Source organism: Mercenaria mercenaria, chromosome 18 (assembly GCF_021730395.1).
Source record: "Mercenaria mercenaria strain notata chromosome 18, MADL_Memer_1, whole genome shotgun sequence".
Lineage (NCBI taxonomy): Eukaryota > Metazoa > Mollusca > Bivalvia > Venerida > Veneridae > Mercenaria > Mercenaria mercenaria.
This window is the reverse complement of record NC_069378.1, coordinates 50,545,410-50,572,711: the sequence shown is the minus strand read 5'-3', so window position 1 is coordinate 50,572,711 and position 27,302 is coordinate 50,545,410. Positions and strand designations below refer to the sequence as shown.

Below are 27,302 nucleotides of genomic sequence, written 5' to 3'. Positions count from 1 at the left end.
GACAAAACCTTAATGTCTATAATACTGTTTAATATGATACGCGTTCGTGTTCGATTGTAAATTAGGTAAGTTATTGAATTAATTCTTCCAATAAGTTAAGAGATTTTAGGAATACTTTCTTTTGACATTATCAATAAAAGATAGAAAGAGTTCAAATAACACTATATTATATAACACCCTACCTAAAATATTGATTTAAACAGTCTGGTATTCAAACGGCAGTATTACAAAACGCTTCTTATATATATGTAAGATTATTTCAAATGATTTAACAAGGAAGTTATACTAAAGCTCAAATACCATCTTGATTAAATCTCTCAATTATGATCCGATATATTACAGATTTCAGTACAAGGAAATGCAAATTGTGTTGATCTAACAAATGTTTATGCAAAATATGTAACTGTATTTAAAAGTTTACTTATACAAACATGGAGTTTAGTGATATAAGTAAGGACACACCTAATACTGAACGCCACAGAAACACTCATTTATACGAGAATACGACTGTTACTGTAGCAACGATTGAAACAGATGAAACCAAGTGCACTGACCAAGCCGAAAGAGACGAGGAGAATTATGAGCAATTAAACTTTGACAGCAAAGCAAACAACGAAAAACGTGACAGCAAGGAAAGCACACAAAATCGGACAAAATATATGATTTATGCAATTTTGGCAATGCTTGTTTTGCTGTATATTGCAGTCTTAGTGTTGATCGTTATTGTTGTCCTACCGAAAAGTCAAGGTGAGTGCAAAAGATAGAGAATTTAGTGTTGTTTGAAAAATTAAAATTAAAATTTGTCGACCGGTTGTGTTGTGTATTTATATGAAAGACAAGCACTGCATTGTTTTACTTATAGTCTTTAATATATACGTATATAAACTCAATAAGATACAATCGTGAACTATTCACTATATGGTTAACATTATTACAATATACCTACTGTAGCACTTTAGCTACGCCCTAAAGGTGTGGATTCATGTGTCTTTTATACATGATATATAACATATGTCTACCCTTTTTAAGTTGAAAGTCTAAGCTTTCAATTATCAATAAAACATTGCATAAGCATAATGTTGAATTCAACAAAAAGAAAACATGAATAAAATATTCAGTGATATAACAGTGATTCATGTCTGTAAAATTTCCTACGTACTCGTGTACTTGAACTAATTTGTAGTAAAATGAGATAAGTCCTCGGTTTCAGCATACTGATCTATTTATATTAAAGATTAACACATCAAGTAATTATTTTTTTTATCTTGGGGAGTAACCTGTAATGTCACACAGTTTCTACATAATCACACTTTAATCAAAACTGTATCTGTCTGGAGGTTTTCTATCCCGTAATGGGTATCTCCATTCAGTACCACTGTCCTGTTTATTGCTAATTACAGCAGGTGACTTATCAGTTTTTTCCGCACTATCTTGTTTCTTATAATCGGTACATATATTACGTGGCGTTTTCGGAATTTCTGGGATGTAAGTAGGAAAATTTGGCAGTAATGATTTTGGTAAATCCGTGTCAATTTCATGCGGCTGATCTATCGAACGCGGTTCAATCATTTCAGTTTTTCTTAACTGATTCGCATGTCTCCGCCATAGTATCTTATAACATACATTTGTGTTATACATTAGCGGACCATCACGAAAAATTACTATACCACCTATCCATTTTCCTTAACCGCGGTAATCACACGCTAGCACATTTTCGCCGATTTCAAATTCATGGTATTTTCTGTCATCGGAAAATGAAGATTTCATTTTTTTTATCAGACACATATCGTTTCGTTTCACGTCTGACAAGATCTAGCCTACATCTCAAATTTCTACCCATGAAAAGTTTCGCGGGTGACACAATAGTTGTACTGTGTGGTGTGTTACAATACCGTAAAGCAAAACAATTAAGTTTCTGATTGAAATCACACGTTTCGAAATGCATAACTCGTATACTTGCCTTGAAAGTACCTAAAAATCTTTCTGCAAGTCCGTTTGGATTGTACGGCGCAGATTTAAGATGCAAAATACCATTTTTTTTCATGAATTTTGCAAAAATATCCAAACAGAACTGAGGTCCATTGTCACTAACAAATTGTGTAGGTAACCCATTTCTAGCAAATACTGTACGCAAAACATGTACTGTTCTTTCGGATGTAATACTTTTCATTTCAATAACTTCTGGCCATTTTGAATGCGCGTTTACAATTATTAAAAACATTCTACCTAAAAATGGTCCGGCGAAATCTAAATGTACGCGCTCACAAGGAGAACTCGGCCATACCCTTCTGCTGTTCTTACAACCAACGCAACTTTTCGCCAGCAATTCTAGATCTTTATCAATACCAGGCAATCATACATACATGTAGCTTCTTGCTAGATTTTTCATTTCCACAATGCCTGGATGGCAAGCATGCAACAAATCTAAACTTTGCTTAATTTTGTAGGTATGACCACTCGAATTCCACTCATAAGACATCCACGGTGGATTGATAATTCACTTTTCATATTCGAATATTCTTTCAAGAGTGAATCATTTTTACCTAACTTCCAACCGTTTTGAACATTTTCAAATACACGCGACAAAATTTTATCTCGACGTGTCCCACGTGCTATTTGAGCGCTAGTGACCGGTAACTGGTCGATTTGAGAAGTGTAAAACACATCATCTCCAACATTACAATCATTTTGATCTGTACGCACGGGTAAACGCGACAATCCATCGACATTCGAATTTTTCTTTGTACTCTTGTACTCTGTATCATAACCAAACCCTGACAGATAAAAAGCATATCTCTGTACGCGTGTCGCTGTCGTTATAGGTTTGTTTTTCTTTGGACTGAAGATAGATAAGAGAGCTTGGCAATCAGTAATCAGAGTAAATTTTCTATCATAAAGATATGTGTAGAATTTCTTTACAAAAAAAATATGCTGCCAAAGATTCTCTGTCTACCTGTGCATACTGTGCATACTTTGTTCTGTTTTTGTCAACGTTCTTGACGCAAACGCAATCGGCTCTTCCGATCCGTCTGGCATTACATACGAGAGTATTCAACTGATGCCAACCGGTGAGGCATCCGTTGCCAATCGGACTGGCAAATCAGGATTATAATGCGTGAGCACGGGATTTTTGAATTTTGATATGCTTGTTCTTGTTCGTCATTCCACTCGAATTTTCTATTTTGGGCAAAAACCTGTGATAATATATGAGAAGTCCAAGATATGCACGCAGTGAACTAACATTTGTAGGTCTAGGAGTATCTAAATAAATATAGCTCCAAGTTTCACTTTGGATTTCTACAATCCTACACTATCAATTTTATGCCCAAAATAATTAATCCTATCTTGAAAGAATGCACATTTAGTTTTGTTATCATGTAAGCCACACTCTAGTAATCTTTCCAGAACTAACTCCAAAGTTTTCAAGTGTTGTCCGTCTGTCCGTCCCGTTATAATCATGTCATCCATGATGTATTGAACGCCGTCTATACCTTGCCAGTTTTGTGAATTTCTGACCATTCTAAAATGTCCTGTATATTTAGAAGTGGGTATTTGTCAACAGATATCTCCTGATTGACAAACACTTTAAAGTCTCCGCAAAGTCTCACATCTCCATTTGGCTTGACAACTGGAACAATAGGTGATGCCCATTCGGAACTGTTCACTTTTGAAATAATTCCTTGTTCCTCTAACATGTCCAGTTCTTTTTTAATTTTAGGCTTTAACGAATACGACACTGGTCTAGATGTAATGAATTTCGGTGTGGCGTTTCCTTTTAGCGATATAGTAGCTTGCATACCTTTAACTTTCCCAATGTTCTCAGAAAACACTGAGTCGTAACGCTTCAATATGTCGTTCAAGCAATTCTGCATTGTTGGATTGTCAGCAGCATTTACCTGCACAACATGTTTCCAATCAAGCGTGATATGATGTAAACCAGTCTCTGCCAAACAAAGCTGGTCCGTTGCCCATAACAACACAAATCTTCACTATCTTTGATTGCCCACTGTACTTAACATTTACCGATTTCGTACCTGCCTGCTGAATTTGTTCTCCAGAATACGTTTTCAATCTGACGTAGGTTTGTCCATTTTCGTGTTTCAAAAATATTTTCGGAATTCGTGTATGGATATAAGAGATACAGCAGAGCCTGTATCAAGTTCCATTCTGACAGGTTTGTCGTCAATTTCCGGTGTAATCCACATTTTATTATCCGACCTTCCGTACACTGAATTCACAAAACATATGTCACTTTCATCATCACCAACCGAATTGACGTCCGACGGGTTAGCTTTATTCAATTTGAACATACTTTTTATGTGTCCAGTCTCCTTGCAAATGTAGCACAATTTGTTTTTATAAAAACATTTGCTTGTCTGGTGATTACTTTTACCACAGTGCTTACACGGATCAAAAACTGGTACATTTTGTTTTGTTTGCCCGGTCCTTTTCGTTTTACCTGGTAATTTGTTTGATTTGACAGTCTAATGTACATTCTCAACGGTCGTACGTAACTCAGAAGCGTCCTTTCCGGCAGTTTCCATTCAAACGGCTTCTTCTACGGCCTTTTTTAACGTCAGATCACTTTTTGATAATAATCTCTTTGTGTGTTTTCATCCTTTAGACTACGCACGAATCTGTCACGTAGTGTATCGTTTAACGTATAAACTCAATAAGATACAATCGTGAACTATTCACTATATGGTTAACATTATTACAATAGACCTACTGTTACACTTTAGCTACGCCCTAAATGTGTGGTTTCATGTGTCTATTATACATGTTACATAACAGGTTGTACAAAATATTTTACCCTCAAAATCATGAAAAAAAATCATTGCGAAACATGTGTTAGTACGTACGCTATTGTTTCTACTTTATAAGCTCTTTAAATTCTTGTTGTCTGATAACATCGTAAAAAAACAGTTTCTGAGCGAAGGCTTATATAGGTCTTTATTCCTTGTAAAGTACAGCTGAACTTTAATGCCTCGAACTCGGATCTTTCGAACACCTGGGATCGCTCGAACACTTCGTCCCGTCCCGAATTTATTCCTTCTTTATTCTATACAGTTCTACCTCGGAACACTCGAACTTCGTAAATTCGAACTCTCGAACTATTTTGGTGGTCCCCTTGGCTTAATTACAGTGATAATTACACCTATTCAGTCGAACAGACTATTTGTCGCCGGAATGGCTTGTGTTTACAAAGTTTTTCACACCTCTGCCTGACATTCTCCAAGCTTCCCCTTTAACCGGCGCATGCGTAATTTTCACACGCTTATGTAATTAGCGTCGGTATACGACAAACAAATTAAACAAAGTGACTTTCGTTCACTGCAATGCTTTAATGGGCTTTGATTTATAGGAACAAAATTATTTAAAATAATTGAGCAGTGTCTGTCTTTATTTTTTTTTTTCTGCATAAAATCGGGAGATCCGATATCAACTTTCATACTGCTTTGGCATGGCTGTGCAACTTAGTAATTTTAAAGGACCCGGAAACGGGGGGATAGCTAAGTCGGCTACTGGAAAGCAATATATTTGATAATATTTGTACTGAACTATGATTCATAAAGGTTTGTTATTCATGTCTTTCTATTTGATGCTGTCTTCACCGAAATTCTTATAATTATATTAGTGTTTTATCTGTGTTTTATTTTCGTATCTATATCAAGTTTGAAAATAAATAATAAAGCATATTTCAGCGTTCATTTTTTATTTATGATCATATCATACACACATTTAAGTACAATATGACAATATATTACGATGTAAGGTTTGTAACACACCATGCCCTCGAATTCCCAAATTCAAAATGGCCGCCATTTGGATGGCTCGAACAACAGAAAACTCGAACTAATTCCCATGGGACCCTCGAGTTCGAGCCATCGAAGTTCGACTGTATTTGAGCCATTAATACTAAAATGATCTTTTATTTTCTTTATAAAGTAATTAGTGTTAAGCAGCACTCTGATGAATATAAAGCTCCTTTTTCAATGTCATATTTGTTGTGTTGCGCATCACAGAGACACAATTATATGTCATATGGCGATATTTTAGCAAATTTCATGTTCAGTTGTATTCCTGATTGGAAAAAGGTTCTTTGTGGTAGAGAAACTTCCTAAAACGTAGAAATTCACTTTGCCTAATTTGAAAATTACATTTTACAAATAAGGATCTAATGAGACTTTCTACAAGTTTCTTGTAAAACTATTTGATGTGAAATATTGTGATAATCCTTAATGTGGTGTCAAGATACGGTCTGATAACTATTTAGGCCTGCAGGACTCAAATCTGCTCTAGCCTGCAGAGGGAATAGACGGAGGCATGCAATTCCGCTACCGTCCGTGAACAGGCTCAGTCAAACCTAGCCTGCAATATTTTCATTTATTAGCGTTGAGCGACCTGTGGGTTCATATATTTTCTAATATAATCTTAATTCTAATGTGCTTGTCTTTGTTAAAACACGCTTAAGCTAGAATGACGTCACGTTTACGTGCGGTGACGTCAAAGTTTTTGTTGCGACCAAGAAAGAGCGCTACTATAATTTATCTACTGTATTAGATTAAAAGCATATTAAAACACTCTTTTGCTATAAATAATTTCTTAAATAAAGCTAGCAGCAAATTTATCAATTTTTCCTTTTAAATGTTAAACAATACATGGAACTGAACGTCATATGAACAGAGAATTATCTACAAAAAATATATACTTTACAAATGATAATAATGCACTGCGTTTTGTTATGTCATTTTACCTAGGGCAATACTTTACTGATATCTTATTGTTGACTGACATATTTTTGAGACATCCTGTATGTTGTTTATATTCTATGGTGTTCAGGAATGTTCTACCACAAAACTGATAAACAGGATGTGAGATTTATGTAAGTGTTGATAGTTCTCAGTTTTTCCAGAATCTTTTTTTTTTCTGGGTGATACTTGAAAGTTCTGGAACCTTCCATGATACTTTGAATAGAGAGCTGTCTGAGGACAGGGTAAAACCTAAAGTAAGAACTTATTGAAACACTTTCCTGTATTTCTTAATAAAGAATTACAAATTTGGATATTAAACATTTGAAGGATTCACATCAACATGTGGATTTAAAACATTATCTTTGCATAGAGGATTTATATTCTTTGGACATACTAATTCAGTTTGTATTTGTGAACAATATAGAATTATTATTGTTGGGAATTAAATTTCACCAAGAATGGATATGAACCATTTTTGCATATAAGATTGGATTTTACGGCAATCTGACATCTGTAAGGTATTTGAATTGTTACTTTTATGGATAAAACTTTTGTTAATAGTTGCTTATTTATTTTTCTATTACCTTTAGTTACTGTAAGAAGCAATTGTTACCCATAGACGTAACAGTTTGAAAATGTTGTTAGCAACTGTACTGGAAGGGGTCGAGAGAGGTCCGATTACATGTACCGATATACTATTTCTGTATAAATTGTTTATATGGTAATGGCGGAAAGAAATAAATCTTCATTTGTTCCGTTAAAGTGGCATTTTTATTTCTTATGTAAGCCAGTTCCTGTTTTTTATTCATTGTGGTCCTAAACTTGACATGTTGGTAGCATATACAAGGAGATTTTTAGCATTGAATGAAAGGTAAACAAACCTTTTTACCCATGTGTTCATATCCACATTTAAGCTGTTAGTTTAGAAGATGGTCTATAGTTTTGACCTGTTAGACAAAAAAGAAACTTTTGTTTATGTGGTTTATAGGTCATTGTGAATATTAGGCTAGAAATGCCTTTTTTAAAATTGAAATTTGTCAAGATACGGTTATAAATGCGCTTTTTGAAAGGATTTAAGCATCACATTGCAATGTTGCTGCAAAAATTGTAAAAACACCCTAAAATCACACTTTTACATATTTTAGTGTATATTTTATTCAAACAAAGTGCATATTCAGAGCTTAGATGTTGCCCATTTATAGCTGTGGGAGTTGAAATTATGTATATTTAACAGTGTAAATGTGTAATGTGCCAGCTGATTTAAGTAGCAAGTGATAGAGCAGGTCAAAAGTAAGCTGCAACTGAAAGAACTGGTTAACTCGTGACAAGTATTTTTGATTAACATTGCTGCACGCGTTACCTAAAATGCCACGGAAGCTGAAACATGGCATTTTTCATTCAACTGAGTTACTGGTTCTAAATTTTAAATGAAGTTGACAGTTTTACATTAAACAAATACATGTGTATTTCTTACAGGTATAAAGTTCTAAATAGGTAATCAAGCTAGTCAGATAATGGAGAAAAGAAAAATCCTCAATTTTGCTCCAGTTTAAGTGTCAGGTTCATGTTTTATTGGATTTTAAAATTACTTGGCACAAATGTGCCCTATAATGAGACGACGCATTGCATACAAGACAAAGACCCCTGGCTTAGGCCACGTCAAATTTGAAGGTCAAAGATGAAGATGTTTTGCTTCAATACATAACCCTACTACCATTCATGAATGGATTTCAAAATTACCTATCACAAATATTCACCATTACAAGACAATGTGTCGTATGTAAATTCGAAGCTCCTGTCAATAAGGTCAGGGTCGCACTGTTAGATCAATGATAATATATCATGTTTTGTGTAATCAGTAAATTTTCTTTGCATGGACGGATATTCAAACATTTCGGTATAAACAGACTCCATAGCATATTAATTTGTTGCATGAAAGACCCAGATCTGTGCAATACCCTCTTTCGTAGAGGTCACATTAACAAAAGATAATTGTTTTTTTGGTGTGTGAAAATACTTCCTAGGTATATAATAAAGTAAAGGTTTTATGTTTTCCCCCATTTTTCTCACTAATTTAAAGGTCGATGATTGGTATTGATTGATACAAAAATTGAAGGTTTCGGAAATGCAAACCCAGGCAGAAGTTATTATTGTATTGTATATTTAGGCAGATTTAGCATTAGGTTGATTTGCAATGCAGCTCTTCACAATGACCAACACTGGAATTAGCTTAAAATGGTGTGCAGTTCAAAACAAGTATCATTAGTACCATATAAACAATGATTGACATTTATTTTTCTAATTTTGAATAAGATGTTATGTTGGCTGGCACTATGTTTTTGAAAAATCTCCCTAGATAGGGAACTTTGGTAATTCTGTTAGAACTTGTTTGTTTTTATAATTACAATGTATTTCATTAGACACTTAGTTTTGCACCGTTAAAGAAGCTGGTTCACATAAAACTTAAAGATATTTATTGTTTAATTTACAAGGAGTGTGTAATGAATAATACCAAGTAAACAAATGGGAATATGCAAAAACAAAAAAATAAACATACAGGCTTTGTTGATGATTTTACTCACTGAAACATTATTTCTAGGCTTGAAGTTTTTCATTGTTGATAGCAATTAATTGCTTAAACCCTTTTAGAGACAAGCAATGACGATTTGATACAGATGATCTAATTACCCAACAGATATTTGTTAGCCTGTTGCACGGGAATACAACGGGGATACAACAAGTTCTTGGTTTCTTAATACGTAACACTTTGAACAGCTATGTAATGTCGAGCTCGAAGAATGCTTGAATATGAGCTTCTGTTTGATGTCCATGTTTATATAAGGTTGCAATACATGCCAAGCAAATGATTACATGAATGAACATAAGCGCATTCAAATGAATTATCGCGCATCAAAACCAAAAAGAACACATCGTGATTCTCCCCATTGACAAAACTGAGAAAAATTAGACCTAGCAATTTACTTAATTACATATAAAATATTTCTAAGAGATAAATTTACCTTTTCGTCTAAGACATCTAATATATACTTAAACATAATATAACCTGTCTCTCTTTAAAGAACATTGTTTCTTCCAAATGTAGTGAACAACCTTAAAAATCATTTCTTTATACTTTAGACGAATAGTGTGTTGTTGCCAATAATCATTTCGTTTTGTTATTACGAAAATCCATTTGTAAAAAATTGAAATTTGAAGTCATTTTTAACGGCTTTGACGAAGTTCTACTCAGTTGTCTGCGTATCATTCAGCACAACATTATATATAGACTTAATATACATTCGTGTAGCAATTGAATAGATATTTGCCTTTACTGAACTACATGTTTGATTAAACTTCCCGACTATCTTTGCTGTTAAATTATACTTTTGTACCAGCAAAAATACTTTGATATTTTCACTGCTTAGAGATTTATTTTCTACAGGTCAATTATCCTACCCTCACACAAAAATCCATACTGCAATTAATACCATGGACTGGTTTCCGGATTTTGGCTTAAATGATCTTTCTTGAAATGTCAAATTTGGTCAGTTTTAAACATCACAATATGAACAAAATAACATTGTTTTTTCTTTCTAAAATGTCTTTAAAAAAGAGAAAGCAAGACAAAAATATGTCCCAATCGGGAATAAAACTCGTGCCGTTTCGCTTGGACAATTTCCTACTTTCTTAACCTTCTTCCACCCAAAACGATGGAAATCACATTTTAAAGACCCTTAAATATAAAGCATTACAATTAAGGCAGTTTACCTCTGGTACCCTGTTACAAACTTGATTTTTTATCGAAAAGTTAGTTAAGCAAATCTAAATCACATGTGTTTCAGTAAGATATAATTTGTTAGTAACTAAGTTTCAAAGGCTTCTTAAAGTTCTTTTCCATAGAACAATAAAATTTCGTTACGGAAAAAAGTTTTACTTGAACGTTGTAAAATACTTTTGTTTTCAATATTATATTGAAGCAATGAAAATTATTTAAATCGGTGTACTTTCAAAGATTTCAATGGAAATTACCACAAAACCTGTAACTGTTGTCTACGACACTTTACAATTATAAGAATAGCACAGTTCTCATAGGCAAATGGCAGACATCTTGATATGTATATATCTAGATAGGTTTGAAATGCTTATGTATTTAAGAAATGAAATTTGTTTCGGTGTTCATGCGAAATGAACGACAGAATAGGATCGGAAAATTCATGTTTAATTTGCCGATCCTATTCTGTCGTTCATTTTGCATGAACACCGAAAAAATAAGTTTCATTTGTTATATTTACATTGCATTTCCTTTCCATTTGTAAACAAAATTTTATCATAAATTGTACACATTTTGTTGCATTTAGAATAAAATCAGCTTCCCAGCCATTCTTTTCACCAGACGGAACAACTGCGACGTCATCTAAGGAACATTCTCCCTGACTATTCTCCCTGTCGTTAAAAAAGTGGCCCGTTATCACTAAGCAGCGTTGACGTAACTTTCGCGCCTTTCCTTTTGCTGTTCATTCGAAATGAACGTCAAATTTTAAATGGACCAGAATAGGGCTAATGTAAATATCTCCCTTTACCGGGAATAATATATATGATACCTAAAATATGTGATTAATATAGCTGAAACGAATATAATTATGTCTGCCTAATTATTCATAGAGGAAACTGTTTCAGTATTTTTATGTAACAGTCTATTTCTAGAACGTTCTATTTCAATTTTTTAAACAACACTATCCTCTATCTTTTTTACCCAGAATTCTAAAGCGTTCTATATTTTGCAGATTAAAATTTCTACTCCTGTAGTGCATAACTGCCCCTATGTGGTATTTGTGTGATTCTTATTGTAATTTAACAAAACATGTAATGTGTAATTTAATGTTTAATATGACCCATTCATTATGTGATTTTAAATAAAGTAAATTATTACATTAATCTTTTCTATTAGTAAAGAAATATTTAGCTTTTTGACATTATCAAAAGATCGGAGTAGAACCACAGGTGCTTGAAGCTCTATCAATAAATATATGCATTACCATATCCCACCCACCTGATATACTATGAAATAGTACAGGTTGGCAAGTAAATCTTGTCTTTTTTTATCAATTTTTATCGACTGATAAATCGAAACACATGTCAACTAGCAATGAAAACACCCTTTCAAATAGTAAAATAATCATTCCTCTAACGGGACGCTGAGCACATCTAGTAAGAAACATACCCAAGTCGTTCATTTCATTCGTTATCTTACACTATCGAAATCGCCGTACTGGTATTCCGCCATACCTTCTCCAGCTTCCGGTTTTAAAATTCGAGGTGAATCACTTCTGAGAAAAACCTAAATTCACCGATAACAATTTGTATCGAACAACAATGGTGATTAAAGAATTATAAAACGCCAGTTTGTAAACCATCAATAAAACTTTTATTTACTATGGAAATCCCCAACGGTTTCAAGGAACTGTGACGTAATGTTCGTGACGTCATAACAGCCTTGGGATGAAGAGGTTCTGCTGTGTGCTTATTTTATCGAGATGAGCGACGACGGAAACCTAGCATTTTAGTAGATCTATGTATCATTTCCAATTTGACCGTATTCATTGCTGTTATATTAAAATGTATTTACAATACTTAATGTTTGATCGCTAAACTTTCAATACAAGTCATACTTTGTTGGTTTATTTGTAAATCTTAATATACGTCTAACGAAAACGTTTCTCTAAACGATATAGATTAACATTGAATGTTATTGTTATTGGTTGGTTTCAATAACCTATGCGCCAACCAATAGTTAGGGCAGTTCCAGAATTAATTGTATGGGGGTTGTTTCCAACCCCACGACCCATGATTTTTAATTTTCCTCCAACCCCACTACCCATAATTATGAATTTTCCACTAACCCCTACCACATATAATTATCAAATCTACGAAAATCAAAACATGGAGAGGTATATTGTTATAACCAATGACGGAAGCATTTACCGTTTTTCCTTTCTATATCTCAAAAACATCAGAGTCACTGAAATGCTTCATTCCGCTTCGAAAATTTGCCGCTAGAATAGACAAATGTGTATACCCCACCCACCAGATTTATTATAAGCACGTTTCCTAAAACATGTACGTTTACCGCTTCCGACTATTAAGTTTGTTTGTTTGTTTGTTCGTTTGTTTTGGGTTTAACGCCGTTTTTCAACAGTATTTCAGTTATGTAACGGCGGGCAGTTAACCTAACCAGTGTTCCTGGATTCTGTACCATTCTCTGCAAGTAACTGGTAACTGCCAACTTCCAACAGTATTTCAGTTATGTAACGGCGGGCAGTTAACCTAACCAGTGTTCCTGGATTCTGTACCAGTACATACCTGTTGCCAACTTCCCAGCTTGAATCAGAGGTGGAGGACGAATGATTTCAGACACAATGTCTTTCATCAAATCGTCACGGAGAACATACACCCCACCCGGGTATCGAACTCACGACCCCGCGATCCGTAAACCAACGCTCTCCCTATTGAGCTAAGCGGGCGGGCTCCGGCTATTAAGAACTCTAATAAAAAATATTATAAATTCAGACATTTCAGAGCCTGTCACGGACGTACAGACACGATATAAAGTCAAGCTCTTAAGCATGCATTTTCATTTGGTTGTAGCATTTCGATCATAATTATATGAAAGTTTCAACACTGTAACCATTCTGGTGACGCTAAAATATAACGCCAATACGTGATTTTGTATAAGCACGCGGTCATTACCGAAGGAGCATCATGGAATGAACGTGCAGTTTTCCCGCGAAAATACAAAGAAGAAACGTCTGCTTCCGGTTCTAACAAGAAATTCATCGGCCCGACATTTACACATATTTAAGCATGATTTTTTTTTCGTAAAGGCTGATTCTTTTATTATTCACGTTTCCATCTTAACGTTCACAGTAGGTGTGTTCAACTTAACATCAGAAAATCTGCCGAACAGTGTACGAAAATGTATAAATCGAACTAACCAAAGAGCTATAAAAATAAATGTATTTATACTTCTTGAAGTTGCACAGTTTCGACTGAAATATGGCCTCGGAAGAATCATGTCGAGTCATTAAATCATACACTGTATCATGCCCTGACGCCGACAAGACTTGTCATTCCTTTGGACATGATTCCATCAGATTTTAGAATAATGATTTCACGCAGTACATCTTTTAGTAAACTTGTGTTAAAGGCACTGACCTCCAGATCGTTCGACAAAAGAAATAGATATCAGAAAATTATTGCTATATATTTCTTAAGGTTTTAAAACTTAGTTACTGACAGATTATGTTATAGAAACACGTAAGAATCAGTTGTTTTTGCGATTTTTCCATTCAAAAATCGGGATACTGGAGGTTAACAGCCTTAATCATAAAAGCTTTACATTTGTTTAACGACCGTTTGTGCATATTCCTCCATGGTGTATTAGTCAAGACCGCAGGAAAACTTTTATTACCGCGGCGGCCCGGGTTTGATTCCCAACTCGAGGATGTTTTCTCTCACTCTCTCTCTTGATTTGGATTTTAAGACAGATTAGAAACAAAAACTCGTGTTCTGATGTTCAAAATATGACCAAACTTAAAGCGAAAATCTCGAGGTCAGTGCCTTTAAATGGCTAAAGTCGAAAGTAACAACTTGAGATCTTTTTGGCCACATACTATTTAACATATAACGGAAATAATTTAGGCAGGGTATGTTTAGGGAAAGAAATGAATATTTCGCAAGTCACATTTTTTTTTACTTCAACGTAAAATAAGTTTAAAAAAAATCTCTTTACGATGCTGGCTTTGTCATTAATACTTTAAACTGCAAAAATGCATTTATTTATGATAGGTCTATCTATCATTTGCTTTAATCTGGAGGCAAAATATGATTTGAAACTAATAGAAGGTAAGTACACCTTGCAAATTAAATGAACACGTGGCTTTTGTTTTTTTTTATCATGCTCAACATAAATCATTCAAGTATTTTAAAGAAATTGATGTTCGCGATTTTTGCAGTTTAACTTTGCATTGATACATAAGCGATTTAACAGAACAATTCGACACCGCGTGTGCAACAGTTTAATAGTTCAAATCCATGTTAGGCCACGTATTAGCAAATAAAACTTCTGCGTAATACTGCAGTAAATATGATTGTGTGCGACATTAGTGACTTCCCATAATTATAAATGAGAATGTCTGTTGGGAATATTATGATGTGGGTCTTCGTAGCGACTTACATGTTTTCTTGAAAAAAAAAAGTTTCCGAATCGGCTAGCGCTTCGCAAATATATTGAAATACCTGACAGTGAGTCAGATATGTCCTTGATATGGATGATGACGATAATTTACGTCGGCATCGGATATCGGTACCAATCATTTATTAACATACGATTTTGTACGGCTGTTTAAATTATTTTTGCGAGCATGGAAAAAATCGACTAATTTTAGGGAAAAGTGATCTTCATGCAAAGACAATACACCTATACCCTCTTTACCACGCCTGCGTACTATGAAAAAGGCACCAGCTACGCGCCTGAGTCGCTGTTATATATTTTTCACCATGACATCTATTACATAATTATGCTCTCCAATTATTAAATGTTTTTTTTCTAATTTCTTGTTAATTTATCCAAGAAGTAATTCAGTGCTATGCATTTCAGCGGTCTGAGTAACGATAATTTCCAGAGCATGAACTTTCTTTCACACGATACACAAAACTGAATAATATAAAACACTTGACGGGCCTCGATGGTTTCATTTCATTACTGACGTAGATAACAAATGACGTCACATACATAGTACTTGGAAATAGTTACAGCCATGTTTATTATGTCAGTTGCGATAAAATGTGATAAATGGACTTTGGAAATAACTATGTTATTGGAGATTTCGTGAAAAACATATTGTGTTAACTTCGGAAATCGGACATTCAGCTTCATTTAAAATGTGTCAGGTACTGTACAGTTTACACTTTCAAATTCCTGTATGTTTCAAAACAGGGTAGCAAAAATGTTCTTTCTGTTCCACAACGACCAGTATAAATGACGCTATGTCCTTTTTGTACGAGTTGAACAATTGCTCGTCCTTGTTCGTAGACATTTTGGGATGAAAGATTCTTAATTTGTTGCTAAGCGATACATTCTCTCCGACTGACCGGAAGTTGGATACGGAATGGCCGAATACCAGAACATTTTATGTACTTTATATGCAAAATGTGTATTCTATACATGACATATAAGTACGTAAAAAAGTTATTTTTTTCTCTTTGGAATGGTGTATCATGGACAAAAATCCAACATCATTTGCCTTCAAAATCGCCGTTTAAAAAATCGAATCGAGGCGCAAAGTTGCCAACCTGGATCTCTTTCAGAGATCTACGATCTCTTCAAGAGATCTAACCTGCACATATATTTCGTTGATAGAGCGTCAAGCACCTGTGGTAGAACAAGCAACAATGTATTAGATAACAGATTTTATGTTGTCTAAGCAAATCATGTTTGTAGTCAAAACTTATCTCTTTTTTTTAAACAATAAATAAATTTTAGGCGTAAAATGTACAGGAAGTTATATCATTTGTCCTTCACACAATTACTGATTTAGTCAGTCTGGTATGTTAACAGCAGTAACACAAAAATTCTTTCATATAGGATTGTTCACATAATTTAACAAGGAAAATTATATAAAGCTCGTATCAATTCTTCTCAAAATGAATACCAGCTCTCATAAATTGTTAGACAAAATAAGTGTTCAATGATAATAATGTGATTACATCTCTCTAAATGATTGAGTCATTGCAGACTTCTGAATATTGAAGTGCAAATTGAATAGATTTACTAAATATTAAAATGATACTGTATTTTAAATTTCTGTCATACAAAAAGGCAATACTGAAAGCATATCTTATACTTAACGCCACAGAAAATCTTATTTATACGAGAATATGTTGTGTTTGTGGCAACGGTTGAATCTGATGAAACAAAATTTACTAACCAAACGGAAGAAGACGTAGAGAATTATGAGCAATTAATTTTGAAGAATAAAACAACCAAAGAAAAACGTGACAAGGAAAATACACCGAATAGGAACACATTTAAGATTAGTACAGATTTGTATATTGCAGTCATAGTGTTGATCGTCTAAGAAATGAGTGAAAGTAGAGAATGTAAAGTTAGCTGAATAAACATTGTGACTTGTCGGGAAGTGCTAAAATCCTTCTCCCTCACAACGACGATAACACACATAGGTGCTTGCTATTCATTTAACTCTATGAACCCTTTTAATTCTTGTTCTCTATAAATATCTAAGTTCAAGGAAATAGTCAGACTGCAAAGGTTTATACAAATCTTTACTATATGTTAAGTGCTTAAACCTTTCAAACTTAGGTGATTTTTTATTTACTTTATAAACTGATTAGGGTTAAGTGGCAAAGTGTTGAATATAAACCTCCTTATTCAATGTCATATTTTTGTGCTTAAAGTGGTACCGACATAATTATATGTCATAGGGCGATTTTCCAGCAAATGCCGGTTTAATATGGTGTTCAGCTGTGAAAGTTATTGTAATCGCTGCAAATGCAGATATCCGTAATGAGACCAAAGCCTGCTTAATTTTAATGTTAATTAAACATTAAATACAGCAAACATTAATTATATTATACTTATAGCCAAGTCGGACGTACCTTTTCAGTTAATGGAGGATGGAGTGCATGGTCATCTTGGGCATCCTGTTCCGTTTCCTGTGACGTTGGCATCCAGCACCGTAACAGGTCGTGTTCTAACCCATATCCTAGTGGCACAGGACATCATTGTTTTGGGGAGTCGGAAGAAGATAGAATATGTTTGGCCGGAGCATGTTCTGGTAAAATGTGTTAAGTTGTGATTATGTTTTAAATACTAAAAATAGATGGCAGCAAAATGGCTTTTGAGTTAAAGAATATTGTCAGTAAAACTGTATTTGCATAGACTAAAAATAGAACAAAGTCAGATTCCGACATATGAAACCAAATGAAAAATATATTAGTTTAAGACTGTAACAGCGACTTCGGTACATAATCCAAGTGTTTCGTTGTCTACCAACATGATGCATATGCGGAATAAGTGACTACTGAAAAATACATCAGATACATACTGATATAGTCCTGTTTGATAAGGTCGTTATCTCCCTTGTGCGAACTGTTGTTGTTAATTAAAAACTTCTTATGAGGAAAAAGTCTCGAAATTCGTTAAACCATGTGACTTTGACAAGCAGTGAGTACATGAATGATGGACTTACTTAACAGGTATAATTATTATAAGGAAATAGGCTTGAATTAATAAAGGTGCTAAAGAATATCAGCGTTATCATTTTGCGTAATTTTTCTCCAGGACTGTTCATCTTTACAAAACTGCGACAACTTCCTAATAAAGTAGGTTCAGTTTATGCCCCTATGCAGGTAGTGATTGAACTGTCCTTCCGTCCGTGTGTCCGTCTGTACGTACGTTTTTGTTTACAGTCCACATAAATGGCATCAACATCCCTTGTGGCAAGACCTACAAACTGCCTTTTGTTTTAATGACATTGACCGTCACATGGCCTTCATCTACTAACTTAAAACCTTGATTAGCAACATCCGTTTGCCGGGTTGTCCGTCCGTACGAACCAAATTGCCTACAACCAACATTCATTACCCACTTTAGTTCAAGACTCACTCAACACTTTTTGTAGACTGGCATCAGTCGTTAGAGTCATTAAATATAAAGCACCTGGCCATAAAATCAATCCTCTCTGATACCACTTTCTGAAAAAGTTTACAATATCTCTTGCCTCTGTGTTGAGATGAGCCTAGAGAGAAAATGTTTTTCTGAGAAAATATCAGTGTAAGTGTGAAGAAATTAATATTATTACAGATTATTTGATCTCAACAGACTTTGTAAGTCTACACTTTTTGTGACAAGACCTGAAAACTGGCATTTATATAGACGACCTTGACCTTCATATTACCTCCATCTTCTATTTTCAAACCTTAATAACAACATTTTTCCTCCTACAGTCATATGATGACCCAATTGAGTTCATACTTCAAAGTCCAATACAAATGTATAACATTTTAAATGCCTTCTGTACAAAAATAATTGGCATGACACCTTGAAGAATCTGAATGTTTTTACCCTATAATAACACGCTCAGCATCAGTACTTAATTTCGCAGTCCTTCTGGTTTTTTCAACCTTTCGGAACTAGACTGTTGTAATATTAAAGGAGAAATAATAAGATGCCTGTCTTTAGGTGTTGTCAAATCAGATGTTAAGAAATCTTTTACTGCTATGATGGCATCTTTAGCCTGGTACAAATCTAGCAAAATCTTAATCACTGATGCGTCCTGTCCACAAATTTGAGAAAAAGTTATTATTATTCTAGAAGAGCTAATATTTTACAATACAGTCCATGTCATATTTGACTTATACTATAAATACTTTAGGATTTCGGGTGTTTCGCTGTTTGTAAAATTCTGTTCAGTGCATAATGACATAGCAGTTCGGATATTTCATTCATAATTTCTTTGGTATCGTCTCTAACACAGTGATATTTAATGGCAAAGGTATAAAGGATGAAAGTTTAACAGACAAATATGATGTCTTTTGAATAGAAATGCTACTACACGTTGACTTAGAACTGAAAAATGTGCCAAATCAAGCAAAAGTCTAAGCCTTACTCGTATAAACATAAAGAAGAATTTCTCAATTAGCTGTAGTAATCTATGGTGTCATAAATTTTCAACATTTCCAGTCCGGTGTGAATTAAGGTCAGCATCGTTTAATTTGTCAAGAAGTAATTTGAATGTAGTAAGATTTTGCAAATCTGTGTAAAAATACACATTTTGTTATCCTTTACATCTTGTAACGTCTCCTTACCTAAACAACTACACCGCACATTTTAAACTTAACACTATGTTCAAGCCTGGGCTAGAGGGCATGGACGGTAGCATGAATTTTCACTTCCATCTATGAACAGGCTAAATCAAACCGAGCGTGCAACATTATCATTTTTCTTGTGTTTGACAACCTGAGGAATTCCATTTTTTTCTATTTTAGTCTCTTTCAATGTATTACTTTTATTTTTGGCCTTAAATGTTATACATTATATACATTATATGCAATTAAACATCATAAAACAGAGATGTATTTACAAAACATATATTTTACGTATTGAAATAAAGAACTACATCTGAAAAAAGTTGTAAGCTAATGTTTTTATTGGAAGGAGTCTAGAGGTCCAATATTCAATATGCTATTACTGTATTACCGATATATCGGGAACGAATAATTTTCTTCAAAATACCATACTTTGGTTGAAGCAATAACGAATATGAATACTATTTCCGTAATATACTCAAACACTAAAACAACATTTTATGAGAAGAATGCAAGTGCAAAATATTAAAGAAAAAATATAATAAAGTATTTTAATCCTTCAGTAAAGAGAGAAAAAGAAAATAAATGAAGTTAGCTTTCATTACGTGGCACAGATTGCTTATTACTATGCAAATATATCATATGTTTTGTGAACATTGACCCTAGTTCGGATACGTTGGTAACTCTGTTACAGTTTCTTTGAACTTCAATACAATGTATCTCATTAGAAAATTAGTTTTGCACCGTCATGAAGCTAGTTCACGTTGAACTAAGAATTTATTGTTTTAATTTACATAGATTGTGATATGAATAATAATCAGTAAACAAATGGGAATATACTGAAACAAACACGCAGGTTTTGCAGCTAATTTTACTGATCGAAACATCGTTTCTTAGCGCATAGTTTTTCACCGTTACCAGCATCAGATTGTTAAAACCCTTGGGACAAGCAAGAACGAGTTAAAAAACATTGATGATACGCATGATCTTATAAGTGTCAAGATATATAGCAATAATTTCCTGATTTCTAATAGTCTACATGACAGATATTTAAATACAAGTTTATAGCTTACTCCTCAATTCAATGACATTAATATATGTTTGTTTGTAAATTATATTTAGAAACAACTGTTGTTTTAATCAAAGTTTCTAGATTTTTTTGTCGTATGATCTGATGGTAAGTGTCTTTTTAAAGGTAAGGGTAGATTTTTCGGAAGCACAGAGCACAGCAAACACAGCAAGACCAATGTATTGCAAAGTAGGACCGCAACAAGTAGAAACAGTAGTGGAGAGATGTAGCTGACGGGTTGCTTCAAAAATCCAAAAATGAGTACATTATAAAAATATGCAAGATGCCAAAATAGGGAAGGAGTAGAGGAAGGGTGGGGAGTTGGATATTATGGAAGAAAGCAAGGATGAAAGGTTTTCTATGAGTATATTTTAGGCGAAATTCCCGCATCTTTCTTATATATTTTAACAGGTAGGAAAACGAAGAAGACGATTGGAAAAACTAACATAAAGGCATTTCTCATATTTAAACAAAATCTATTTACCTTTATATGTTAATAACAAAGTTTCATCTTACACATCAGACATCTTGTTGTAGATGGTGGTTGGAGTAGCTGGAGCAGTTGGGGCACTTGCAGTGCGACTTGCGACGGAGGAGTACGATCACAGATTCGAACTTGCACGAACCCGAAACCTTCATTACTAGGGAAATCGTGCGATGGGAATGCGATACAAGTTAGCGTCTGTAACATGCAAGCCTGCTCTGGTGAGCTTTATACCACGTTTGCGCATTTTCATAATTACATATTTTGCACATGCCGAGCATAAGGTATTCTGCTTATATACGTACGACCAGATAACTTGTCGGATCCCTAAAGGATATCTATGACCGTTCTTTTTAAGAGACATCAACGACACATTCTTTTTAAATGGACATCCTAGATCCATTTTATTTTAATTGGTCCATTCTATTTCAAAGGGACATCAACGACCCAATTCTTTTCAAAAGGATATCAACGACCCATTCTATCTCTAAAGGACATCAACAACCCTTTCCTTTTTAAAAGAAACACCAGTGTCCCGTTACGTTTAAAGGGACATCAACGACCCATTCTGTTTTAAAGGGACACCAGCGATCCATTCTGTTTTAAAGAGACATCAGCGGCCCATTCTGTTTTAAAGGGAAGTCAACGCCACATTCTATTTTAAAGGGGCATCAACTACCATTTTTTAAGGAAGAACAACTATCCATTCCTTTTAAAGGGATGTCAACGACCCATTATTTTGTAAAGGGACATCAACGATCCGTTCATTTTTAAAGGACATCAACGACACATTCAATTTTGAAGGGCCACCAACAACACATTCAGTTTTAAATGGACATCAACGACCCATTCACATTTAAGGGGACATCAAAGTCACTGTAAGTAACATAAACGACCCATTGTTTTATGGGGACATAAACGACCCATTCTATTATAATAAGTCATCAATGACCCCTTCTAATTTTAAGGGACACAACGACAAATTCAGTTTTGAAGGAACACTCAGCCACTCAGTCTTTCCAAAGTGCAACAAATAACCCACTCTATGTTATAGGGAAACCAAAGACACATTCATTTTGGAGGGGCATCAACAACCCATTCCAACTTAAAGGGACATTAACGACCTATTCAATGTTAAAAGAACATCAACGGCCGATTCTGTTCAAAAGGAAACCCTAACCCTAAGGGATATCAACGATTTATTCAATTTTAAAGGAACATCTACGACACGACCCATTCTAAACTAGTTCATTCAAATACGGACATCTACAATAAATTCAATTTTAAATGGACATCAACTACCTATTCCATTTTTAAGGGACATCAACTGCCGTGAAAGACCGATTTAATTTTAAAGGGACACCAACGACCCTTTCAATTTCAAACAGACATAACTCCAGATGTGCATCAGTATATCAAAAGTCATCAAAATCAAAATTGAATTGAGTTCTAATTGAGTTAACAGTTTCATAAGTTTTAGACTTTTAGTGCGTATCTAACGCAATACACGCCATTTTTACGTAAATCGGAATGTTCTAACATCAGTCCAGTCTAGAACTCAAGGATTAATTTTGCTTTAACTATTTACTTACGATCAGTAAAATATGAAAATACCTTCTATATTTCGAAAATATACATCAATTTGGAAAAAGAAATCGAAAATCGCACATCAGTGTGAAAAAGATTCGTAAAATGTACATCAATATGGAAGCTCTCCAAGATCATTGTGTGATTGGATTTTTCGCATATTATCGTGATACCACAACTTATCACATAATTGCCATTTTAAGTTAATATGACTTTTATATGTTCATTTAAAGGGAATTCCTATAGTTTTTTATGCGCATCTTTCTGCGCAGCCGACACTTTCTATGGAAAACTGAACTGAAGTCAACATTTGTTGAAACATGTTACAGACAATCTTAAATATGAGGAATTTTGAATGAAATAACATTTTTGATAAGTTATATCAGTAATCAAATGTTGATACTGGTTTATGTTGTATTGACAAGTATCATGCCTGACAGGTATCTTGCTATTTTTGTGGTTGTGTTTTCACATCGCATTTTAGTACAAAGACAGTGTTGTTCATATAATGTAAGATAAATGACTTAGTACTGATATGACAATATCACCTTTCAGATTATTTAGTATTCAATTATAGAAAGAATTAAGAATTTTTAAAACTTTTTTTAAACTTTTAGCAGACATACATGATTTCAATTTGGCCAGGTTCGCGCCATTTCCGTCCGAACAGGTGTTGTATTCTAGCGGTCTTAACATAAAATTTAGCCTGGTGACCCATACATTTTTAACCATTTGTATGCTCACAATACAATTATCTCTACACAAGAAGAAAAAGAAAAAAATCTATGAAAGAGTTTTTTCAAAATTAAAAAAAAATATTCTTCACTATGGGTATTTTTCATTGAAAAAAGTTCACAAAAGTAAATATGAAACAATATTTTTTTCCATTAGTACCCATTATTGTAAGGATAGAGTATTACAAATATGACTATGATATCAAATAAGTATATAATAAAATCAGTAAAAAGAAAAAACCGTATTGTGCTGCCTAGATGTATATTTTGGTTGGTATTTATAAAAAAGCAGAAAATTATGAAAATGTTGAAAAATCGCTGGCAGTTTCAGCAACAGTGGGTGTGTTGAAAACAATTTTTCACAAAAACAAGCCTGGTGACCTATTGTTTTTATTTGTTCATTGTTTTCAGCACAAATTTTCCTATCATATATGTGAATTTAAAAAAATTCTATGAAAGGAAAAAACTATAGGAATTCTCTTTAAGCCACTTAATTCAATGGAAAACATTTATCCTCGGTATATTCTAAAATAATATCACCTCATCTCTCATCAAATATTTTTAACTATTGAAAAATAAAGTATACGTTTTATAAAAAATGATTGAATGCTACATATCTTACCTTCAAAATTGTGAGTAGCTTTCATATCACACTTTTTGCTTTGTAGATGGTGCCTGGGGTAGCTTGAGCAGTTGGAGTTCCTGCAGTGCATTTTGTGGAGGAGGGATACGGTCACAGACTCGAGCTTGTACAAATCCGAAACCATCAATACTAGGAAAATATTGCGACGGTGCTACAACAGAAGTTAGCATTTGTAACAAGCAAAAATGTCCTGGTAAGAAAATCTCACCATTCTTGCATCTCATCATGAAAAATAATATGTAGTTCAATTTGTAAGTTTTCAAACTTAATGTACCATGTAAAATGAAAAAGGTGCATAAGTCAGTTAAATCAAAGTGATCCTATTAGACATGTGAATCCATTGAACGATAGCGTTTCGTCACAATATATATGAGAAGGTGTTGTAAAATGGGACTAGTTCGTTATTTACAGATGGCTACATTGATGCCTGTAATTACAAGATCCCTTCACCTTTATCCTACAAGGTGCATTATCTGTTTTACCTAATTGAAAGTAATCGTTCACCTAGATTTAGAATTAACGGATACAAATATACAGTATTAAATTGTAACTATATTTAAATTATAAGTAGCTTTATGTTTTATATCATACATATTGCATATGTATAAACAAGGCAAAACGTGCCAGAAGGTTTTTTACACTGAAGTATACAGACTTAAAAAAAAACATATTTTTGATAACATTTTCAGAATACAAGGTTGCTTTTACGGCTTATGGGATATCAGGGGAAGTGCGACAGCTGTATTCTCTAAAGTACTTCAAAACAATGGCAATGGGTACAATAGCTCTACTGGAGTGTTTCACTGCACAAACCCTGGAATATATTACTTTTCATTTCAACTCTCGAAGGATCATGTCGATAAAGATACAGCTAGTCTCGTCATTTGTTACATTTATCTGAATTCAACACCTCAGTTGGGTGCCATGCAAGATCCTCACTCTGACTCCACTTTTAAAAATGATTACAGTGGATACTCTATTAGTTTATCTGGAACTTTTCATCTAAATACGAACGACAGAGTCTATATCGGTGGATGCAGTGGAATCAGTGCTGTCTTCACAGACAATAGAGCCTCATTTACAGGGTTCTTAATTATCCCCGACAACTGATGAGCAGTTAAAAAAGTGATACCATCAAAATACGAAGGCTGACAAAGAAATCATCAGTGCAAATCTAACAGTACACACAGTAACAATATTAATGCTTTCTACTATACACGCAAACAATTACAGGAGTATACAAGACAGTGACACTTTTCTGCCAATATGTAACAAAGTAGCATTTAATGCATTGAGTATACGACATCAGTTGCGTCGGTCGGTTGCTATTTTTGGAAATACTCCTCTACCTTCTCTGTACATTTTCGAGTTATCACTCACATGCAAATATATAGAGAATAATAGGTTAGTGCCGTAGATGAGAAAGTTTATCTGGCGAGGTGGAGGAGGTTATCGGGTGAGCCGAAGGCGAACCTGATAACGTCCGGAGCCGAGCCAGATAAGCTTTCTCTATCTTAGGCACGAACCTATTATTCTATTTATCTTGTCATTACTTCATTTTCCAATATTTGGCAAGTTATTTTACCAAAATTAGTGTGCGAAAACAGTTTTAATGACGTCATATTCGTAATGACGTCACTTATATAATGACGTAATCACCGACACAGTAATGTGGTTACAATTAAAAAATCGCAATAACTTCTTCGTTTTTGAATAAAAACTCATTATTTTAACACTCATTTTCTTAGTTCGGACATTTCCAACACAATGATGAGGGTTTCGTTGCAAAATTTCTTATGTCAACAATTTCGATCATAAGGTCACATGATCAACTGACCGTATATCACTGGTCACATGATCAACTGACAGTATATCAAGAAAGATATACGGTACCCTGATATCGGGTCGAAAATACTGCAAGTGACAGGATAAACTATAATAGTTTCTAGTCTGTCTTTCCGTTTACCATGATAACTTTGATAGCTAACCACAGCTGGCAAAGCTTTTCAAACTTAAGATACTGCGTAATTCTGGATTTAAGACTGGGAAAACATATAAGTATGCCTGTGTCAACTATCGTATGCCATATTTTGCTAGAATTGTCTTGCACCGATACTTGTATTTAGTTAGGCCTTTGTGCCACTTATATAAATAGGGAACTTTTAACAACTTCGTGGCATCTGCGGATGTCTCTAAATTGCTTTTTGTACTTTTAGCATATGTAAATCTTGAGTTCTGCTCAACCCGTGGCTAGAGGGCGTGGACGGTAGCATGCATTTCCACTACCGTCCATGAACAGGCTCAATCAAACCGAGCCTGCAACATTTTCGCTTTTTGTCGTGTTGAACGATCTGTGGAGTTTCCACTTTTTCTATTTTCTTAAAGCATTTGCCCAATAAAAATACTGAATTTAGTACGCTGCTCCTTGAAACCGCATATCGTCATTTTAGATGCACACCGGTTTGACTGTGCTCTTTGGCATTTTATGCTATGCACTTGCGCACCTCCTATAACAACAAAATTATGTCATATAATCAAATTTTGTTGTTATTGAGCACAATCAACATGACCTCACCTAACATTTTAAGACAACGTTTAAGTGTTATTTTGAAAAAAAAAATACAGTTTGCAGACAATAGTGCCTTTAAACAAGTTGTTATGATTGCCATTTAAATGTTTTATAAAGATGGCCATTGTGGCACACATGTGACCAAATAACTATAATAATTATTAAAGGCTTTGTAGTTGGTAAACCAAATGGAGAATATGTATGAAAGGACAAATACACAAGATGACTTGAATTAAGTATCTGTTTTCATTCCAAGTATTTTTATTCAACCTCGCAGACTGTTATGTACATGCCTTTTGACAGTTTACGCTGCTTATGCTTAATCTATATGCTACAAGCGCTTAGTACTCTGTATTCCAACCATGTGTTATATTCATAAGAGATGAATCTTAAAATAAGTCTTATTCTTATTGATTATCTTCCTTTTCTCCTTTTAACTTGCGAGAAATTTGCTTAGAAAAACAACAAAGGTACAAAAATAAAACTACAAAACATATGAGACTAGAATGTACCTGTAGGACACAGGGTTGTTTGCATTTGTCACAAAAAAGAGGCAATAATTCAAATGTTTGCAGT

General features: G+C 34.2%; 1 protein-coding gene across 1 annotated transcript; it reads left to right on the top strand.

Annotated features, from left to right (window-relative positions):
• The first annotated feature begins 259 nt into the window (after window positions 1–259).
• LOC123537809 (semaphorin-5A-like) lies at window positions 260–27,302 on the top strand. Its single transcript, XM_053530300.1, has 5 exons — window positions 260–747; window positions 17,438–17,608; window positions 21,247–21,414; window positions 24,183–24,350; window positions 24,847–27,302. The coding sequence occupies exons 1-5, from the start codon at window positions 432–434 to the stop codon at window positions 25,056–25,058; spliced, it is 1,035 nt and encodes a 344-aa protein (XP_053386275.1). The 5' UTR covers window positions 260–431; the 3' UTR covers window positions 25,059–27,302.

Bases quoted from the DNA above. Each gene is read 5' to 3' on its own strand.
- LOC123537809 (XM_053530300.1), top strand. From the start codon at position 432: ATGGAGTTTAGTGATATAAGTAAGGACACACCTAATACTGAACGCCAC. The intron at 748-17,437 runs GTGAGTGCAAAA...GTACCTTTTCAG, and splicing joins TGTCCTACCGAAAAGTCAAG to TTAATGGAGGATGGAGTGCA. The intron at 17,609-21,246 runs GTAAAATGTGTT...ATCTTGTTGTAG, and splicing joins TTTGGCCGGAGCATGTTCTG to ATGGTGGTTGGAGTAGCTGG.